This window comes from Cicer arietinum, chromosome 3 (genome assembly GCF_000331145.2).
Source record: "Cicer arietinum cultivar CDC Frontier isolate Library 1 chromosome 3, Cicar.CDCFrontier_v2.0, whole genome shotgun sequence".
NCBI classification, from domain to species: domain Eukaryota; kingdom Viridiplantae; phylum Streptophyta; class Magnoliopsida; order Fabales; family Fabaceae; genus Cicer; species Cicer arietinum.
Genome location: NC_021162.2, coordinates 71377658 through 71399211, shown reverse-complemented (window position 1 = coordinate 71399211; position 21554 = coordinate 71377658). Strand labels below are relative to the sequence as shown.

The 21554-nt window shown below is 31.5% G+C and overlaps 4 protein-coding genes across 6 annotated transcripts; 1 reads left to right on the top strand and 3 right to left on the bottom strand.

The window, feature by feature from the left end:
- Positions 1-1868: 1868 nt before the first annotated feature.
- LOC101515641 (polyadenylate-binding protein 7) lies at positions 1869-6501 on the bottom strand. The gene is made up of 10 exons (XM_004494051.4): positions 6104-6501; positions 5638-5756; positions 5354-5547; positions 4929-5188; positions 4722-4828; positions 4452-4641; positions 3249-3538; positions 2879-3031; positions 2330-2530; positions 1869-2251 (listed from the first exon to the last, which is right to left on the bottom strand). Exons 1-10 carry the CDS (start codon positions 6297-6299, stop codon positions 2054-2056), a joined length of 1908 nt encoding a protein of 635 aa, XP_004494108.1. The 5' UTR covers positions 6300-6501; the 3' UTR covers positions 1869-2053.
- Positions 6502-10500: 3999 nt separating this feature from the next.
- LOC101515086 (aspartic proteinase 36-like) lies at positions 10501-16025 on the bottom strand. Of its 3 annotated transcripts, XM_004494049.4 has the most exons (10): positions 15542-16024; positions 15256-15385; positions 14604-14854; positions 14112-14339; positions 12980-13142; positions 11875-11948; positions 11649-11745; positions 11479-11542; positions 11199-11270; positions 10501-11114 (listed from the first exon to the last, which is right to left on the bottom strand). In XM_004494049.4, exons 1-10 carry the CDS (start codon positions 15772-15774, stop codon positions 10939-10941), a joined length of 1488 nt encoding a protein of 495 aa, XP_004494106.1. In that variant the 5' UTR covers positions 15775-16024; the 3' UTR covers positions 10501-10938. The 3 variants fall into 3 exon arrangements, with proteins under 3 accessions (XP_004494106.1, XP_004494107.1, XP_027188906.1); XM_004494050.4 differs by lacking the exon at positions 11199-11270 and having other exon boundaries at positions 15542-16025; XM_027333105.2 differs by lacking the exons at positions 10501-11114; positions 11199-11270 and having other exon boundaries at positions 11479-11569; positions 15542-16025.
- A 681-nt stretch (positions 16026-16706) lies between these two features.
- Positions 16707-18233, bottom strand: LOC101514762 (protein PELOTA 1-like). The gene has a single exon (XM_004494048.4). The coding sequence runs from the start codon at positions 18047-18049 to the stop codon at positions 16862-16864; it is 1188 nt and encodes a 395-aa protein (XP_004494105.1). The 5' UTR covers positions 18050-18233; the 3' UTR covers positions 16707-16861.
- Positions 18234-19386: 1153 nt separating this feature from the next.
- Positions 19387-20857, top strand: LOC101514439 (pistil-specific extensin-like protein). The gene is made up of 2 exons (XM_004494047.4): positions 19387-19594; positions 20353-20857. The coding sequence occupies exons 1-2, from the start codon at positions 19420-19422 to the stop codon at positions 20718-20720; spliced, it is 543 nt and encodes a 180-aa protein (XP_004494104.1). The 5' UTR covers positions 19387-19419; the 3' UTR covers positions 20721-20857.
- Positions 20858-21554: the final 697 nt, after the last annotated feature.

Genomic DNA, 21554 nt, shown 5'->3' with positions numbered 1-21554 from the left:
CGACAATTTCAAGCAATGGTAGCCGATATCTATTTGTTTTGTATGTGTTATCACATATCAAAACAAAATGAAACATGTTCAACAACTTTATACGATCAAGATGCGTCCAAAATATGTCTATCAAAAATGAATCCTCCCACCTTCTTGTCCAATGCACATAATTTTCATTATGTATTAATTTTAATAGATGATATATTTGAGTGAAAATTGTGAGATTCTTTTTATTTTTCTCTTTCAAAGCATTCAAAATACATATTGGTGCAAGCTTATAATTTGTCATGTCATTAACAAATTTTCTCTTCTCTTCATTAAACGCTCAAAATATGAATGATTGGTTAAAGTATACGCTAAATCGTGATTGTGTGTTCCACAACAAACACTAATTTTCCGTCATTCACGATAATTAATGGTATACATTTGAGTTTGAATGAACATTTTTTCTTGTGATAACAAGTTACAGTTGATTTTTTCTTGTGATCGGTCGTGAATTTATCTGCAGAATCTATGGTCGACGATGTAGCATGAACTTCACCCTCAACTCTACTTATGCCTGATTTAAAACAATATACTAAATTTAATTAATACTTATATTTTAAATACAAAATTTAACTATTTTTAAATAAAATTATTTTACATTTCGAAACTTTAATGAAAACTGAAAATTTCGAAATGTAATCTCTATTTTAAAAGTTTGATTTTTAAAAACTTAAAAAATCACCCATTTCAAAAATTTAAAACTTAAGAAACTAACAGTTTCAAACTTTCAAAATGATCAATTTCGAAACTTATTTTAAATGTGAAAGTTTCAAAAACAGTTTTTACATTTCGATAACTTCAAATTACACAAAAGTTTCGAAAATTAACTCACCTATTAGTTTGATAGTTTAACAATCAATCAAAGTTTCAAAATTTTTGAAAAATTAGTTGTTAAATTTTCGTATATGTGGGATGAAAAAGTGGGAGGTGAAAAAATTTCAAACTTTTATGTGATTAAAAGAATAAAATTGTCTTTTTACATGGTTTAGGGGGTGTCTCCTTTTAAAAATGTGCACATTGAAAGTTTTGTGTTCATCCAATTTTTTCTTTTTAAATTATGGAAAAATTGCATTTAAGAAAGTTCACATTAATTTAATTTTTTTGAAAATTTTAAAAAGAATTTCTGAAAAAAAATGCATTCATTTTTTTTCAACTTTTAAAAAAATTGACTTTCGAAAGTTTCACATTCACCTAAAAAATTACAGACCAGAAATTTCACATATGGTGAATGGATGAGAAGACGATTTCTCTTGAATTTTTAACACAAATCCATATATTTGGAATATGTCTAAAATAAAATAGCAAATACATAATCGATCCATTATATTTATGCCTTTGCTTTTTAAAACACAGACACTAAGACACTAATATTTGTACTTCCATAATTTTCATTCACTCATTCAGGTCCTAATTTTGTTTCTATTTATCAGGTTCCTATCACTTCACTAACATAGTCCATCAATCGGATTACTCTCTTTTTCTTTTTACTCTAAATGTCAATGGGGTGTTTGAATGCTACCACTCTTTTTCCTTATAACAAACTACTATTTGGTCTTAAATGGCAAAGAACTTAAATGTCCATAAATAAGAACTAATTGAGTTTTGTGAATAAGAAACTATGCTAATAGAGTTTTATCCCTCTACATGGATCCACGCGACTTTGACTTGGATTAGTCGGGACCCAATATGACTTCTGGTCTTGGTTACTGATTGTCTATGGTGATTAAATTATATTGACTGTAGAAAAGTGTGACGTGTTTGCATATTACTGGATTCAGATCTGTGTTCATGCATATAACAGAAAAGTACCCTGTATGGACAGCAGCAGCATATTGACGAAAATGAAAATATTGAATCAAAATTCATCGAAGTTAATCCGTGTAATCAAAATTCAAAACAAATTTTCCCTAAATTTTACTATTACTACCAATTCTAGTCAGTTCCGAGGCAGGAAAAATAAAAAGTTATTTTCATGAGGAAATACACTGTATAGATTCAATCTATGCTTCAAACATCTTCAGTTCACTGCAACCTCAGCTGAGAAGAAATTCGAATGAAGTACTTCCTGGCCAGAAACTTTAGTTTTAGAGTTCTTCAGCACTTGGAAAGCTTCTTCCACCTTGGCAGAAAGAGACTCTGGCGATTCCATGAGAACCAGCAATTCTGCATTGTCCATCTCCAGAAGCATCCCAGTAATCTTCGCTGCTAGGTTAGGCTGCTCAAGATAGCTTAGTGAGTATACTTGAAGAATTAAAAAGCCCAATCTCAAATACCCAACAAAAGAGAATAGTACCTTGAGTTTTTGGACAAGCATGTATAGATGCTCGCCAAGTATGTCCTTCTGCTGCTCTGGAGTAGCATTAGCAAGCATGCTATGGAGCACTCCTGTTCCCTGGGAGCTTCCGCCAGAGTTTGAACCACCAGATGAGAATCCAGATCCTTTTTCCATATCACGGTGGCGTCCACTAGGTACGTACTTAGCCTGTCCGGTTCTCTGCAAAGGAGACAAACTTGAGAACACAACTATGAAAAACATGCATAGAAAGGGATCAAAGCACATGTTTTGAAATAAAATCCAGACATCTCCACTATTTTATATCAAATCTAAACAAACAAATTTTTCAAGTCCTGAGTTCATGCTCAGTTTGGAATTATTTTTAGGGCATTTTAAAGTGTTTTTCAGAAAAACAAGTAGCATTGGCACCTCCGTGAGACCTGACAGTTGTGTAGAGAAATAAATGTGAAATGCATCAAACATTTACAGATACAACAGATTTTTAACATGTTAGAATCATGTTCTATAAGTGAAAAGGGGGGCAAGAGAAAGTAAGAAAGAAAAAACCTGCTGAGTACTTGACTCTCTTGGAGAAATCACTGACTGAGAAGCCTGCTGGGCTTGTGGCATATATGTACCAGAGTGAGTATTTCCCTGTGATACTGCATGCCCATTCATCCTGCCCCTATTTTGCCTATGCTGTCTAGTATTATTAGAAGCCTGCGAATGAAAGGCATTAATATAAATGACTCATTAAACTGCCACCATTGAAATAGGAGCAATTTCTCCAAATAAAATTACTGTTGCAATTTAGTTCCTCCATGCTAATTTTTTTTTTCCTGAAAGTTCCTTTTTTCATTTTCCCAGAATCCTAATTAAAAAATCATGAAAAAGTGAATGCAATACTTATTGGGTTCATAACAAAGATGTTACTTACAACAGGTATGGGTGACTGTTGAAATGATCTAACAGGAGGTGCAGAGCCATTAGCCCTCCATCCAGGCCTCAATGGCAGAGGTTGATACATGAGCCCGGCTTGAGGAGGCGCGTGTGAAACAACACCAGTAGCTGTGTAGTAGTAAGGAGGATATCCACCAGGGACAATGGCAGTTGAAGGCCCAGCTAGTCCTGCAATTTGCTGTGCGTACTGGAGCTGCAACTGTGCTTGTCTGTCCTCTTTCCTCTGAGCAAGAGCAACATATAGTGGTTTACCATGAAACATGAATCCTGCATCATATAAATAATATCATTTAATTAGACAGTAAAGTCATTGCAGATAAAATAGTGTTAAATTTAAATGTAATTTACATAAAAGTATTAGAAAATCTTCAAATAAAAAAGCTTTAAAGAGGCAGAGATGAAAATTTGCAAGATCTTCAGTTCCAAACCAGTATACAAAATATATTCAGATTTATCAAGTATCCTTTATTTGCATTAACATGTAGGGTTGATTGTGTCTCATATCATAAACCTGGAAAAAGCTCCTCTAAAATGATCTTGTTAAAAGATGCAGCTAAGGATATATTCAACCTTCAATTTAAGTGGATTAAGATGACAACGTGATTTAAATTTAATAAAGTGTTGATATATACTTATGAAACTTACAAACTCTTTTTAGGAGCTTTATCCCATAAAGTGATAAACCCAATGGATAGCCGAGAAACTCTTTTCAATTCTTTTAAAGAAGAATTAAATTTCTAAAATCAATCCAAAAACACAGTTAAGTGTACACAAAGGAACCTTCACCAACCACCCCCACCAAAAAACATACAGAAAAATGAAACAGAAAAATTACAAATAAAACCCTTGAAAAGGAATCCTGGTAACGATACAGGACACAACACTGAGAGTTCTACTGATCTTTCATAGTAATTATCAGATCCTTCGAAATAAAATGAACAGAAGGAAAGAACTATAAACGTTGATGCTTGTCAATATTCATTTAATAGAAAGGTACATGATGAATAAATCTAATCTCTCAAATTGAAATCCTATAAATATATCATGTATTTCTTACATTCTTTTATTGGAGCTTACACCATGCATTTATTTTCCTATTCATATCATCACCAGAAAACTGAACTACTGTGAAGCATGTATTGTGCAGTAACACATCCCTTCAACAACTTAACCCACTTACCATGATAAGTATTCACAGCTTTATTGGCCTCCTCAGGAGTGGAGAAGCACACAAAACCAAATCCTTTACTAATCCCTTTGTCATCTCGCATAACTTTTGCAGAAGTTATAGTGCCACATGCACTAAAATGATCTCGCAGTCCTTCATCACTAACATTATCATCGATGTTCTTCACATAAATGTTTGACCCCTGGAAGTTAAATGATGACATTCTAAGACAACTGAAGAGAAAATGGGTACATAAATATAAGAGAGTGGTAAAGAAATTACCTTATATTTCATGACTTGCTCCTTCCGTTTCTCCTCAAATTGCTGGTGCAAGATCTGCTCACGCTCAGCCTTCTTTTGTGCCCTGGCTACATACAGAATCTTTGAACCTGTTGAAACAAATCAAAACCAGATAATACATAGGATCAACATCAAGAAATTTCAACTTTACCAGCCGAAAACCAACACAGTAAAAGATTAACTATCTACCAAGTTGTGATCCATTCATTGCTTCCATTGCCCTTTTAGCATCATCTGGGTTATCAAAGTTCACAAAGCCAAAACCCTTTGACATCCCATTGTTGTCCTTTGCAACAGCCAAGCTAACAATTTTCCCAAAAGAGGAAAACTTTTCCCGCAGAAGTGTTTCTGTAATATCTAAGTCCAAATTCTTCATGTACAAATTTGTATATCTAGCATCAGGGCCAGACATAACGCGGTCACTTTTCTTGACAAACTTCCCAACAAATCTGTGACAAGAATTATAATCAGATTAAAATCAATCTCAGGAAATAACAGGAGTACAGAAATTGAATACGTCAATTAACTGTGGACCAAGAATCATAAACTTCAAAGCATGAACATATATACAGACATGAAAAAGTTACCACAAAACAATGCAGAATTTCACTTACATCTGCTTATCATCAATAGTAGAGCCATTCAGCTTTTCGATAGCAGTATTTGCAGATTCCTCTGTTTCAAATTGAACAAAGCCATATCCTTTGCTCTTCCCATCCTCAGACATGACAACTTTGCTTGACAAAATATTGCCAAACTTTTTAAACATATCTTCTAATCCAGCATTATCTATCGATTCAGCTAAGTTCTGCCACAAAACCAGAAATCCCCTTTCAGAAACAATAACGAACAGCAAACACCGGTCAAAAACCATATCAAATCAAAGAACCGTAGATACCTTAACAAACACGTTCCCTATGCTACTTTTCCTTGCATCAGGATCACGACGCGACCACATGACCCTTATCGCTTTTCCATTCAATGTAGAATGATTCTTCAGCTCAATCGCATTAATTGCTACATGACCAAACCAAATAGAACATTAGCATTAACAGAGTAACCACACTCAGATCTTGATCACTTACATTTCTCTCTCTTTAACATTCATCATCATAACAGAAAAATGATGAAACCGATTTTAAATCTTTCCGTTTATTTTATCGGTAATAAAAGAAAACACTAACTAAACAATGCAATTCAAAATCAAGATCTCATAATTCAAAGAAAAAAAAGAACAGCAAGAATCCTCCTCCTCATTATTATTATTATTATCAAGAAATAATACACTAATTCGCTAGATTAGAAAACCTAAAGAAAGAAAGAAAGAACTGGAAAAGAAACGATGAAGGTTAATGATATTTTACCGTCTTGAGGAGAAAGGAAGTTGACGTAGCCATAACAGAGTGATTTGGCGGTGGAAGAGTCTCTGCAAATGCGAACAGAAGCGAGAGTCTTGAAATCAGAGAAGGCTTCGTGAAGCTGTCCGTCGGAGACATCGGGATGGAGGTCGCCGACGTAAAGAGAAGCCGGAGTGGCGGCGACCGAGGGAGGAACCGCCATTGAACAATCGGTTTTAATGAGGAAATAAGAGAAAATGAAAATGAAAATGGAAATGGAAAATGAAAGAGAAATTGGAGAGAAAGAAAGAATGTGTGTATATGTATGTGAATGTGTGTGGGTGATGTGTGAGAGAGAATGAATATGATATGAGCGAGAGAGAAATAGAGAGAGAGAGAGAGAGAGGGTGGTGTGTGTGAGAGTGAGTGAGTGTAGGAGGGACTCGGCATGCATGGCCGTTCAGGTACTATATCAAAACATAACAATATTTCTCACGCGCCATTACATATTGTATTTCTCACTCGCTCCTTCTTCAATTCTTTACCCTTTGACCTTTGTTTTTTCTTCATTGTTTATTAATTACTACTAATTAATTATTATATTCATGGAAATTTGCTCCTCATCAACTAAATGTCAATGCTGTGCCTGCTACTTAGTTGCTACACCTTCTACAAATACTGCTTTGATCATTTTTTGGATTTAAATAAACTTTTTATTATTTATTGTATATAATAACTCTTGAATACTAGTATGTTTTATAATATATATTTATGGGAAAGTAATGATTTATTAGATAATCGGTTGAGTTTAAATAATTAATAAACTATAATTAAAAATAAATTATTCAAATGAATATGAGTTAAACTACAAAAATATTAACTAAAAAAGTTGTTTAAGTTTGTAACATGCATTTAGTATTCGGCATTATATTTTAGGCTGAATAATTTAATTTTGCAATTAATAAATAAATATATTTAGAAATGAATGCATATTAGTCAAAAAGATATTTTCTAAGTGGCACTAGAAAACAAGTGTTTTCTCGAAGTTTATCTTATTTAATTTGTATGTAATTAATATTGATACGCAAACAATCAAATGATAGTTTTTTCTTACCTTATTAACAACAATGAAAACACACTGCCAAATAGTGCATTGAGATTGAAGCATGTGGTAGAAGATATTAAAATGGGAAACTTTTTTTTATGTCAATGTATATTCTAGCCTAGCCTGCTATTGTAGTCCTACTCACTTTTGGCGATGTCAATTAATCTTACCAATTTAAGGCACTATGGTTTGTTTTTTTAATTTACATTTAAGGCACTATAGTTACTATGGTGGATTTTTCGAAAAAAAAAAGTTACTACTATGGTGGAAATAATGTCACAATTTGCCAATTATATTATCCATTTAAAGCACTATAATCCGAATGTTGTCCGAATTTAGACAGAAAGTTGGTGAATGGTTAAGATGATGAGAGAGAGAGAGAGAGTGGCGCGTGTATATAAGTAAAAGGACAAACTAAAAAATATTTAGAGCAACTGACAAATTTGTTCGCAAAAAATGAAAGGAAAAAAAAAGGATCGAGGGAGAAAGAAACGGATATAAGAGCGTTGAAGAATGAAAAGGAGAATGTTTCAAACAAAACAAAATGCAAAACATTGCGTTCAATTTCACCCTCTAATCTTGGACAAGAAAAATCACTTTCTAGATTCTAATCTTTTTATTTAAATTTTTTTGAGATTTTATTTTATTTGTTAGAGTTTGGTAACAATCCTATAATATTGTTTAAGACACTATTCCAGCCACACAAATTTTCAGAAAACAAAAGAAATCTTCAATCATCCTGAATTCATTCTAAGGTCATAAGGAAATAAGCAATTATGGCGCTTTTGCCTCCCTAACCGTAACTTCTGGTTCATTGATAACCAATGTTAGTTAAACATAGTAGTGATAATGATAATGTTAACTTTATGGAATTATAAACACTAATTATTGTTGACTTTAAAACAATTTAAGTTTTTAGTGTTTTTTTTTTTGTTTTAAAATTCTAAAGTTGACAATGGAAGACTCTGAATCAATTGCGGATAAGCTCACAGTTGCATACAAAATATAATTAATTCTTAGGAAACAAATTCACATTAATATAGTGAAAAGGTTTGGAATAAAAAATTGAATGTAATATAAATTTAAAACCCTAATAGGTAGGGTTGTTCATGGTTGATTTTTTTAACAAATCAAACTATATTCATTTTAAAATTAATATATAGATTAAATTTATAATCAAATTCATTATTTAGTTTAAAATCGGTTATAAAATCAATTGTAAAATTGGTTATGGTTAAATAACCAGTTTATAATTAAGCAGTCGATTTTAAAAAATTTAATTTTAAAATTGATTTTTTTTTTCAAAATCGGTTAAAATTTGATTATTTTTTTAAAAATAATTTATTCATAGTTTAAAAATCGATTATTTAAAAAAATCGATTTTTTCAATAAATTTTTTTAAAAAGATTCTCACCAATTTTTTTGAGAAAAAAAAAAGATTTTTTTATTTTTTTCTGATATTTTTTCGAAAAAAAATAAATTTTAAATTTTTTTCAAGAAATAAAATCTCAAAATTAGCAAAATATTGGTAGTGGATAAAAATCAGATAAAAACCAAATTCAAATATAAAACATAAGTAGTTATCCAACCGGTTTATAAATAAACCGGATTATAACCATATAATTTTAACTGGATATTTAAAATTGATTTGAATCCAGTTTTAGATTTGTGTCTCATAATCGGATTTTTTGTACAACCCTACTACTAATAGAGGAGAGGATCATATTTCCATTTTCATTTTTTTTATTATACTAAAGGTGATATGTGTACGTGTTGCATAAGTTTATTTATAATAATACTTACAAATTAATTTTAAAATAAAATAAACAAAATAATATATGATAAGTTTTAGGCTAAATTACATCCGCGGTCTCTTAACTTAATTTCAGGTAACGTTTTAGTCCTTTATATTTTTTTTTCCCGAGTTGGTCATTTATTTTAATTTTAAGTGACAATTTGATATTTTATGTTTTAAAATGTCAACAATGTTGTCCTTTTTTTTTTTACAAAAATTTAAAAAAATCATCAAATTTTTCAAACTAAACCCATAAAATTCATTATCACCTTCAATAAAATACAAATTTAATCAAATTCATAACTTAAATCTTGAAATAAACTCATATTTCATTTTTTATTTGATGTTGTTGGAGATGAAAATATGAGTGTATTTGAATATTTGAGTTATGGATTTGATAAAATTTGCATTATATTGAAGATGATTATTAATTTTATGGGTTTTGGTTGAAAATTTTGATGATTTTTTTAAATTTTTGTAAAAAAAAAAAGGACAACATTGTTGACATTTTAAAACATAAAATATCAAATTGTCACTTAAAATTAAAATAAAGGACCAACCCAAGAAAAAAAAAAAAAAAGATAAAAGACTAAAACGTTACCTGAAATTAAGTTAAGGGACCACGAATGTAGTTTAGCCTAAGTTTTATTATAAATTGTAAAGAGTTATTATTTTTATAATATTATTAATTAATCTGTAAGTTTTTTTTGGGAATTAGTCTATAAGTTTTTACTCATAATAAATAACTATGTACCCATTTTTTTTCAGGTTAATTGTTTAAAATGTAAACTATGTTGAGAAAGTTAACTAAATATTACTTTGTAATATTTTTAATATGTTTTCATTATACATACTTCTCATTCGATATATCTAACAATAAGCATTTTGAACATTTGATGTTTTTTTATTTGTATATACATATATGTAAATGTCTAATAATGGCAACTGCTATAATCATTGTTGTTCAATGCATTACGATGTTACTAATTTAGTTAAAATAAATTTGATATATTTATTTATGATAATAATGAATATATTATCAGACTTTTGGTTAATCAAACGTGAGTTTACATACGAATAACTTAAATTAATCTCACGATTGCAAAAGAAAGGGGTACCCACATAAGATGGCCTGTGAACGCAGTATACGAATAACATTCATAGCTAACTACTTTAACTGCCACTAACTACCATTGAATTACAGTTACAACACAACAGTGATTGTTTGAGTGGACGTGGACTCTCCTAAGCTTTACATCCAAGATAAAATAATACCCCATTCTAGGACAATTTTACCTAACCACCATGGTTGAGTGTTAATTTTAGTTCACAATTGTACATGTGGAGATTCCCCCGTCAAAGATAAGTAATAAATAAATAAAAATAATAATAATCTTTCTATTCTAAAAGTTATTGTCAGGTTTTCTTTACATTCGATTAACAAATTTGTTGCTTATTATAAAAAATAAAATAAAGAACTTAAATCATTTTTGTTTGTTCTCATGCCAATACATTGTTACAATATAACTCCAGGAACAGAAAATCATGATTATATAACATTCGTAATGCCAATACATTGGTTGAGTTGGGACATCCAAAAGAGATTGAGAAGAAAGTCTAAAGTTCAAACTTTGTCAACTAAATAACATACTAACAACCAACATTTCACAATAAAAAAAGAATGACATTTGTATACACTAAACACTGGCTTAAAATCACAACCCCGAAGGTGAACTTTTTTTATGCAGTCAGAGCAGTTTATAAATAGTACAATTTCAATCTACTTCAGAACTCTACTAATATACTAATTCTCCATTTCTCAACAACAGAGCCCCTTTACAGTGAGATCCGCATTTTCCTTGTACTAATTGGAAAGGTATCAAGGGTATGCCGACAACAAATAAAACATCGGCCAACCCCGGTAAATTTTTCTAAGGTTGAGCTTTGACTCTTGAACATTATCTACAAAAACTGGGGCTCCATGAAAACTATTATATGCAGAAGAAAAGCCACAATGCTTACAAGTACCAACTCGAAGCGAATGCCAATGTGGGAGGAGCTGACACGCATCTGTCCTGCATTGATGTATGCATCCTTACTCTTGCTCGTAGCCATCGAGACATTTACAGCCAAGGAACCTGAGCAGCAAGCACCGATTTAGGATTATGACAAGGTAAAGGAGCATATATGCAACAAAGGAAATAATCATGTGGTTAGCTCACAATCATAGTCAGTCCACCCGATTCGTTGATTAGCTAAGTCGTATACAAAAATCTTATCTTTTAGAACAAGATCTGCAAAAGAACTAACAACTTAGTTGATAAAACCCAATACTAAAAATACTGGACAACTAAAATAATGACCTGATAGATTTTATGCATAATTAACACAAAATAAACATGAAAATACAAGATGAAACCTCTAAACAGAAATTAATTTGAAAATACACAATTAACTCCTTGTAGATTTTATTCTGTTAAAATATTTTTTCCAGCTTCTAACCTCCTAAAATTGTGAATCCCTTCTGCACTTTTTGGAAACCAATGCACCACATTGCAGCACCATCCTATAAAAGACAAAGTAGCGGATTGGACTATTATCAGTGGCATTCAATTCAGAAGAACTTAGACAAGAAGAAGAAAGTGATCAAACAAAGAGAAAGACATAGTTACCAGGAAACCATAATGTATAAGATACTGTTCTGGTTTTAAAACCATGGATGCTCCACCCATGAAATTTAAACTGACTGGAGGAAATATATCACCTAGGCTGAATGAGCAAAAATTGAAATGACATCTTAGAAATCATAACAGCACAAAATATATTTTTTATGATCAAATAGAAATAGAGAATTAAATATCTTTTATTAAAAAATTGAGTTAGAAGAATTGAAATTACCTGGTTGGGACCAGATAACACTGGTTTCCTTTGGAAATAATGGGTTTGGAAAACTGTGACACAGCGGTAGTTATCTACACATTCAATGAGATATTTAACATCAGTGCATGTAATATCATATCTAAAATATGGGAAAGGTCAAGATCATTTCTTAATGATTCAAAACACAAGATAAATAAGCCAAACACACCCTATTGAAGAAAATAAAATTTTGAATACAAATTAAATTCTCATTCTTCAATGTCCAACACATACTGTAACGTCCATATATTTATTGATATCGCAGTTCCACTTTTTGTAAACACAAAATTACAGTCAACGAAATCTTTGCGGCTAATCACATATATCCAGGCGTCTGGAATCAAGATACAATGCTATATTTGGACTCTTGGGTGAATACTGGATCCTGGTAACAGAAACATTAGAAAGGGGTCCACTATTTTTCAGGTAAACACTTTGTTTCAAAATTCTGCAATAAAGTTAACTCATGGACATACAGCCTCTCTTCCCGCAATGGCACAAAGTTTTAATACAAACCTGTTTGTAACTTCATCATAGTATAGTCAGGTTCTTTTTAAAAATACAGCAAAGTTGAAGTACCTAACTGTCTAGATAGATGGCCATTGTTACCAACATCATATTTAATCTACCCTGTTTTCACAAAACAAAGGGTTTTATGGGTGTGAAAAAAAGCTCTCAGATTTATGAGGTAAGCAATTGATTATCGTGAGTACCTTGGTCAATGTGATTTGGTTTTTAAAGGAAGAGATTGTGCAAATAGATTAGTGGGTGTGTAATAGATTAATGTGATGTTGAGGACATATAGACCTTAACTATCATTGAGTATTGGACATTTGATTAACTAGAAGATGTTTAAAATTGAGGACAACCTTAAATAAACAATCCGACTTTCTGATTGACATAGAAAAACCTTTTCGTTATTAATCACTACTGTTTAATTTTATTAAGTATGAATACCTAGGGTCATATACCAGATTTTATGTGCCCAAATAAATTAATTGGGAGAATGGAAATAAAATCATGGGACTTAGCTACAACAAAGTGTAGTGTTTCAAAAGTTCAAGAGAGGTAAAACGGAACTTACAGCATTGAGAAAAGGATCATAAGCTTCTTGAATAAGGTATGCTAATGTAGTACCAGAATCAACTATAGTTCCTCGATTGTTAGATGTTGCAAATACATCTTCATCAATTGGGAGAATTTGTCCATTGACAGCAATACTTTGAAGATTTAAGTTGTAATGAGGCCTGAAATTCGATCAACACCCAGCACAATGTCTGATATAAGCACAGATCAACACACTGATATAAACTGCAAGTTATTTGATAATGGTAACTGGCACGACAAGCATTTTAAGAACTCAACTTTCTTAGCGATTGTGAGCCATACCACTTTCTACATTCAATTCAAAAGTTATTTCATTAAATTAGAGCAAATGCGTAGTATATTATCATTTATATTTTGAGATATTTATTACAACAAACCGATGCATGTTCATTTTGCTCAGAAAACAATGAACTGTTAAGGCCAGGGTTTGAAAAAAATGGTTTACTACTTCCAGGATTCACATTCATTTACCAAGGGTATGGCATGTAAACTTTTACCATAGAAGCGCATGAAAAGAAACCAAGATCTGTGCTGGGAGAATGTTGAACCCATCATAAGAATACTGTATCAAGAAACCAAGAAAACCTTGTTCTCCGCAAGAGGCACCAAGCCAGACATACAATATATGCAGGCCTATTACTTTTGTTATAAGAATGCTGTTCTAAACATTTGGCTAAGTACAATGAAATGGAAGGTTGCCTTTCAGAAAATTGTAATCGAGATTAAAAGATGACATATTAATAACATTCCAAACATTAAAATGTTGCACCAAATAAAACTAGAGATTTTATGTAAGCTAAGGGGTACAAAATGGTGATTCATTAGTTAACTTTAAGTTTTAAGATGATAACTAGCAGTGCTTATTTTATGTTTCATTATGTCATCCAAACATTATACCAATTTAATAAATTTCAAAGTGATTATCTCATAGTTACAAACAAGCAATTAATCTTTGAAAGTGATGCAAATACCAAGATTCAGAATTTTTATGCAGAAATGAATAGAACATATACTTTGCCTTCATATCAATGTCATGCAATATTAGGGAAAAAAATTTTCAAACTGAGATGGGAGAAGAAAACAAGGAAGAAAGTGAAGAGAGAACATACTGTAATGGAACAAGTGGGGTATAAACAATATTTGGCTCCATAATTTCACCAAGAACCAGTACACCTCCTCCATTGCCCTCTCCCTTTAAGCAATGAGAGAACACTTTGGGTGCCATGCCTTGTGATGATAATTGTGATATAACAGATAAAGCACCAGGGCCAAACCCAAAAATTCCATCAACCGCCTTTTCTGTCCGAGCCAAATCCCCGGATTGGTAGGTGCTACACCTATTTCCCAAACAATCATCCCAATAAGATCAATTAAAACCAATTACCAATCCCAAAATAAACATAGGAGTAATGGGCAAACTTTCACCACAGAAGCAATCGATGAAATAGTAAACAAATCCCATTTATTTACCTTATTCTCTTTTATATATCAAAATTTGACCTATTGACAAGATTTGCTATATAATACGTATGCATTAACAGTCAGTTTGATCCGCAATACTATTACATGGGTTCTTTTCATCATGTGGATTGAGGACTCACCCAAAAACGACGGTAGATGAAGAGTTAGAAAACACAGTCTGTCCCATGCTCACGTCAAAATACATGGCATCATAAACATAATAACCGGATGTCCCACTTCCATCCCCATACTGAAAGGTGTAGCTGCACTGATTAACTTCAGAAGAGCACTGACTTGTAGCAGTTTGAACTGCATAAGAACACACTGGGTCCGAGCAGGAAACCAGTGCAGCAGTGGACGAGCTAGCCGTGTCAAAGAAATTGAGCTCAATCTACAAAATGCACAACATAACCAACAATTTTAGGGTATGTTTGGATGTTTGGTTGATGGCATAGGGTGCAATGGAATGAAATGGGAAAACACCAATCCAACCATATCCAAATATATCTACACTCATAAAGAAAATCAATAAATTGTTATTTTTGACGAAATTATTAGCCTTCTTCAGTTATACCCTTAAAAGTTCATCTTCTCAATTGCATCAATTTCCCGCTTTGCAATAAATAATAGGAGTGCAATTGCCATAAAAATAGTTAATGCAACCTTAAACTTAGAAAATGAAAAATCAATACTAACAAAATTATTCTAAAAATAGACAATTAAATTAAAATAAACAAATGAATTACTAGTAGTAAACAGAATAAGAAACAAAAGCAACAAATTAATTCTCACCCCTAGGCCACTAGATTGGGGGCAATTACTGCAAGTATTGCAATTAAGCCACAAAATGTCACTTCCAGTATCTACTTGAACATAAAATTCTTTAGCAGGAGATCCCATCTTCACTTTAGTAAAATACAACCTAAACAAGAAAACAAAGATTAATCCAATTTAAAGACTATATAATAATTATCATAACAAAAAACTACATTATATTCTCAAAAACTACTCTACTCAATGTTGAGAAAACGGATACAAGAAATGGAAGATTTGGAAAGAATGAAAAAGAATTAGTTACCCAACTAAGTAAGGATCGGAGGTTCCTTGGACTGAGAAGTCGACAATGCCACCAACACCTTGCAAGATTCGACCGTGACGAGCTCTATCGCGAGCTCTGAGAGCCGTTAATTCAACTTCGTGGTTAAGAGGGATGGTCCGTTCAAGAGGAAGATAATTTCCCGGAAAACCACCGTATGCAACCGTAACCGTAACCGCCATTGCGGCGAAAGCCACCAACACGGGAACACGCATTTTTCTTTTATTTTTTAATTTTAATTTTAATTTTCAATAGCAACGGTCACGCGCTGGTAGCTGGTGCTGCTTTTTTCTCAGCATCGAATGAAAGAAAGCATGAATAGCGAGAAATTAAAAGAGAGTGAATGGGTCAAGTCAATGGAGAATGGAATTTTAGTTTTGTTTTTCAGTCTTCTTTTTTATATTTATTTTTCGTCTACGAATGGGACATGTCGGAAAACCCCTCTTCCACGGCCAATAGTTCTTTTTTCATGAGAGAGATCAATGTTTGGATAACCCATTAAATCATCTTTTCCAAAATTACAAAACTACCCATTAGTATGCAATTATTAATGTTTGTTTAGTATCCACAACGAGTATAGTATTTATAAAGAAAAAAGTATTTAAAAATTGTTATTTTTATTTTTCAATATGACATTATTTTTTTTTATTGTATTCTAATTTATATTATATACATCACATATATTAGTAACTCTATTTTATATTTATGGCAACGATAAATATACTACTACTAATATTTAATAACCTTAGTTAAATAAATTATATTGCTCTCTTTTTTTATATATTGTCTTTAAATATATATTATATATATTTCAAATTACTAAAACACTTAATTATTATTATTATTTTTAAAAATATTCTGAATTAATATTATTAATAAAATAATAATTAAGTATTTTAAGCAATAAAAAATCTGAATTGAATTGTACATATTTATACATAAAAGAGTATTTTGAAAAATATTTATACAGAATATGGTAAGTTCCTTGAAGGAATAAATAAAATACTAATATTATATATATAATATTAATATAATATATTATTAAAATATTAGATTTCACATGTCATTTCTTTTAAAATTTTCAGAAAAAATGTTTTCCTTTTAGGAATGGAGAGAAAATGGTTTGTCAAGAGTCAAACAAATGATATATACATCACCACAACAATACAACCATTATTGTATATATATATATATGTACAAATGAGAATTTATTTTTGATGATATTAACAAGGGAAGGGATTAAATAAAAATAAAAGCTAGACATATAATATATTTAATTTAATTAAGGTATTATAATTGTAATTATATCCATGCATGATCATCATCCTCATCCATATCTTGAAGACTAGGCAATGGAAACCTAAGAATGGCAGCAACACCAGTTAGCTGAGCTAATTGTGGTGCCGAAACATGCATAGAAGAATACACCAAAGCCTTTCCTCCACTCTCTTTCACCGATTTCACCAAACTCACATATTTTTTCCTCATTTCAGTGTCTTCATTCCTATAAAGATCATCACTTATCAAAAGTGTTTCAATCGCATTCATCTCATGTGCACTCTCCACATGCCTTGCTCCATAACACACACGATCCGAATTGTTGCATATCATATCCCACAACTCCTTAAATGTCCTAATTTCTAACCCTAACTCGTTGTTCTTTATCAATTTCATCACGGTCACATCACTTAAAACTTCCTTCAAGTCAAAGTCACAATTACCTTTGTCGTTGTTGCATCTTGACCCTACCACAACAATACGTGATTTATTCTCTTCGATACATTTTATCTTTAACCTCTTCGCTTCTGACAAAAGAAATCTACGAAAGATAGTAGGGGATATCGATGTATTACTGTCGCTATCCCCTGCTATCACCACACATTTCACAATGTTGAAATCCACGTGCTTCATGAAAGCAACAAAAACCTCACGAAAAAACATGTTTGAAGAGGAAGAAGATGATTTTTTATGAGAATGTGAAGAGGAAGAGGCTTCGATTTTGGAACAACGAGTAGTGACTTGTTTTCCAAGCAAGTGAATTTCTGCTTGGTGTTGTTGAAGAACAACAACAAGAAGATTGGCATCAGAAGAAGAAAATGATGAATCATCGGTAACCTCGGCTAAGGTTTCAACAGCTTGTGGACTCCACTTTTTCTTTTCAAGGTGAAAAGGTTTATTTCTTTCAAGGGTTAAAGTGTGGAAAGAACCGGCAGCAACATGTTGATTTGGTTCGAGATTGCGGCCATGTACGCGGAGGGTGGAAGAGTCTTTTTGAAAGTCGCGGCACGTGACTTTGAGATGAAGGGCGAGTTTGACACGTGACGAGGTGTTTTTGGTTGATTCGAGGTGGACTTTGCGTGTGGTTTCGGCGGTAACGACGTCGCCGATGGTAATGAGATTGTAAAGAAGCCATACATCATCAGGTTCTTCTGCAATTATTTTAACAGTTCCTCTTTGGTTAGGAGCAAAATCTTTTTCCAAGAGTTTCATGTCAATTTAATAATTAATTAATTAATTAATTATTACTACTTAATTTTCCAAGGGATGTTGTGAGAATGAGATGTTACGAAGATTTAGGTGTTACACAATTTACGGCATAGATTAAGGATTGGAAGATTTTTATGTGGCAGCTTGTGTGCGCTCTAATTAATGTTTATATTGCGTGTTGCGTTCCTATTGGGAGTTTTGGAGTCATGGTTTAACTTGGATTAGGATGCTGTTGTTTTAACCTGAAAACAATTCCTTATTTTGGGTACAAGGTAGAGAATGCATTTCTTTGATTCGTCTCCATATTATATGGTTCACTTATTTTTGAGTAACATGTGCTTTTTTCCTATGTAATTCAACTATATATAACCTCCTTTATTTATTACTAGCGTGCATATCACATTCGTGACTGACTAGACTCACAAAATCTCAAATGAGTTTATGTAAAATATCCAAATAAACTTGTCGTAACAAATTCTCATTTGTATGTAAAAAGAAACAATTTCTAATTTGTGTTAAACAGTACATCTTAGAAAAATGTGGATGTTTGGGCCAAGACTCCTTTTTATACAAGCGTATACAATAATAACATATTTAGTTTGTCCGGTAAATCGTCCTAATTTTCAAAAGTTGCAAATTATAGTTTTTAACAAATGACATTGATTTACTTTAATTCTAACAACTTTACTCTATTATCAAATATATGTTTAAAGTAAATGTTATAATAGGATTATTTTTTGGTTGATAAAAAAAGTGAGACTTTAAAAAAAAAAATCAAGTTTTGCTACGTACAAGTTAGAACATGCGTTTAAAAAAATATAGAGCTATTATTTTGACCAATTAAATTAGGTGAATATTTATAACTAATATATTATATTAATATATTTATAATGAAATTGAATTTTTTTGAGGTTTTTATTTATCTAAAATTTTGAGACAAAGTCTTAGAGACAGATAAATTAATAACGTGTTTGTTTTACATGTATAAAAAATCACTTGTTTCCACTTATTTTATGAAATTAAAGATTTAATATATGTTTGATTTTGTAGTGAAATTAACAACATTACTTTAAACCAATGTAATTTTGTAGTAACTACACTCTACACATATTTGGTTCATCGTGATTTTATCTATGCACCGCAAACAAAACATATACTTGAACTTTCCCAAAATACACTAGTATGATAATTGGGTAGTATTAGTAATTAATTAATATTATAAAAAATTAAATAATGGATTGCACGTCAAGAACCGATAGTAGTGCTCCTCCACGTTTATTCCCAATTAATTACACAATAACCCCTGCTTTGTTATATATATTTGCTCCTTTAAAGTCAATCTAACCATAAATCCTTGTGAATTGAGAGGGAAGATGGCATTTACAATAGTATTGATGATGATTGCAACACTAATGTGTTGCACCAATAACACGGTAGCCTCAGCTTGGGATGAACCAGCAGAAGTCATTCACGTGAGTGGAAAAGTGATGTGCCAGGATTGTAGCCAGGGCTGGAATGAATGGGTTAATAGTCATAAGCCAATCAAAGGTATGCATCATTATCAAATATCAATCTAATATCTTCCTAATTAACTTACTACTCTCTCAAGCGTAAGTAGAAATTTTTAGAAGACAGAACACCATATATCTTTTTGAATTTAATGGTATAATATCTGAATTTATTTATAGATGTATTCTTAAACATAATTTTTTTCTAGTAATTTTATAGATTAATGTGATTAACGAAAAAATGAGAACTAAATTAATAATTAATTATCAACATATTTAAAAATTAAAATAATTAATAAAAAACATTTTTTGTTGTTGTTGTTGTTGTAATTCTAATATATTTTAAGATTATTATAACAATATTCACATATTTATTTTAAAAATCAAAACACAGTGGAAACACAATTTATAATATAAGTCTTTGTCTTTATTATGTAATTTATTTATTAGTGTATTAAACTATATGTACTAAAAATATTTTTTTTAATAAAAAAAAATTTGGAAACTAAGCGCATGATATTGTCCATACTACCTTTTAAATGGATCGCCACTCTGTCCCTAAATACAAATTTCTTTAAAAAAAAGTTATACTTAAATATATCTCATTTTCACAAACACAAGTGTTCAATTACAAATTAATATTTTTCAAATTCAATCTTTTTTAATACTAGTGCGAATGTATCTTGGCCGATGAAAAGTAAAAATTTGAATTACCTATATACAAAAGGGTATTTTGATATTATTTATACATATATTGATACAATACAATATGTAACAATAAATACAATTTTTTTGCAGGAGCTAAGGTGTCCCTGACTTGTTTGGACAAGAGAAAGAGGGTTGTGTATTATACAAGTGATACAACAGATGAGTTAGGACAATACGACATGGCAGTGAACAACTATATCTACGGCAAAGAATTGGATACAAAAGAATGCTATGTGAGGTTAGTGTCATCTCCTGATAATGTTTGCAACATTCTCACTGATTTTGGTGGTGGAAAATCTGGCTTCAAGCTCAACAACCCAACATCAGTGTATCGCGGTTTGATCAAATATGTGCCTAACCCTTTTTATTATACAACTCCTATGTGTGATATGCCTGACACTGATACCTCTTATTCTGACTCCAAATATTCTCAAGGAAAGGGACAAGGAGGTTATTAGTAATGGGAATATTCTCTTTTGGCTTCAATGTTTATGAAAGTGTTCCCCTTTTCATTTTATTTATTAATTTCTGTATCAAAGTGTATCCACTTCAAATTTGAGGAAAAATGTTCACAAGTAGTGTTCCTTCTTATAAATGTATGTTGAATAGTTTTTTTTCCTATATACTGCACAACAAAAATTAAGTGTTCACCATACACAATTGTTAAATAACTGCAAACAAATCCCTCAACTTTGCAACAACTTTCCAATCTCAAAACCGAAATCTTCCATCTCTTTCGCAACTTTCCAGTTATGCTTTACCACATCAGAAACATTTCCATGCAAGATAACATAATTTATGCTATATGCATCCTGAACCACTCTAGAGGTGGCCAGAACAACTTACAATATTCCAAACAATTAGACAAAGGTGAAATGAAACATTGATTCGATGTGAAAAACACCAACCTCACATTCCGTGGCATTAAAGAATCATCCTTGAAAGCCACAATTCCGTTTGCCAACAAAAGTCTGAAGGAATCATTACCCCTTATAAACATACACTTCATAAGGGGGGGACAACCAAGAGCAAAGAGTTTAGTGTTGGGGTGGGGTGAGTGATGAAGAGGAGGACGAGGGTGTTGTTGGTGGAGGTTCAGGCAGCAAGGGTATTTAGGAATTTGAGATTGAGAAACATAGAAAAATATTGCAAAATTGAGATGTTTGTTTGCAATCAATTGTCAATGACATAGTAGAACACTACAGATTATCCAACTTTTTTTTTTTGGTCAATACATATTATCCACATCATACCGAAGATCAATGGCCATCAAATTAAACTAAAAAGTAAAG

Excerpts from the sequence above, each read along its gene's own strand:
- LOC101514762 (XM_004494048.4), bottom strand. The coding sequence starts at position 18,049 with ATGAAACTCTTGGAAAAAGATTTTGCTCCTAACCAAAGAGGAACTGTT.
- LOC101515641 (XM_004494051.4), bottom strand. The coding sequence starts at position 6,299 with ATGGCGGTTCCTCCCTCGGTCGCCGCCACTCCGGCTTCTCTTTACGTC. Across the intron at positions 5,757-6,103 it reads CTTCCTTTCTCCTCAAGACG|CAATTAATGCGATTGAGCTG; the intron begins GTAAAATATCAT and ends TTGGTCATGTAG. Across the intron at positions 4,829-4,928 it reads AATGAATGGATCACAACTTG|GTTCAAAGATTCTGTATGTA; the intron begins GTAGATAGTTAA and ends TTGTTTCAACAG.
- LOC101514439 (XM_004494047.4), top strand. The coding sequence starts at position 19,420 with ATGGCATTTACAATAGTATTGATGATGATTGCAACACTAATGTGTTGC. Across the intron at positions 19,595-20,352 it reads TAGTCATAAGCCAATCAAAG|GAGCTAAGGTGTCCCTGACT; the intron begins GTATGCATCATT and ends ATTTTTTTGCAG.
- LOC101515086 (XM_004494049.4), bottom strand. The coding sequence starts at position 15,774 with ATGCGTGTTCCCGTGTTGGTGGCTTTCGCCGCAATGGCGGTTACGGTT. Across the intron at positions 11,543-11,648 it reads TTATACATTATGGTTTCCTG|GATGGTGCTGCAATGTGGTG; the intron begins GTAACTATGTCT and ends TGTCTTTTATAG. Across the intron at positions 11,115-11,198 it reads CGGGTGGACTGACTATGATT|GTTCCTTGGCTGTAAATGTC; the intron begins GTGAGCTAACCA and ends CTTGCTGCTCAG.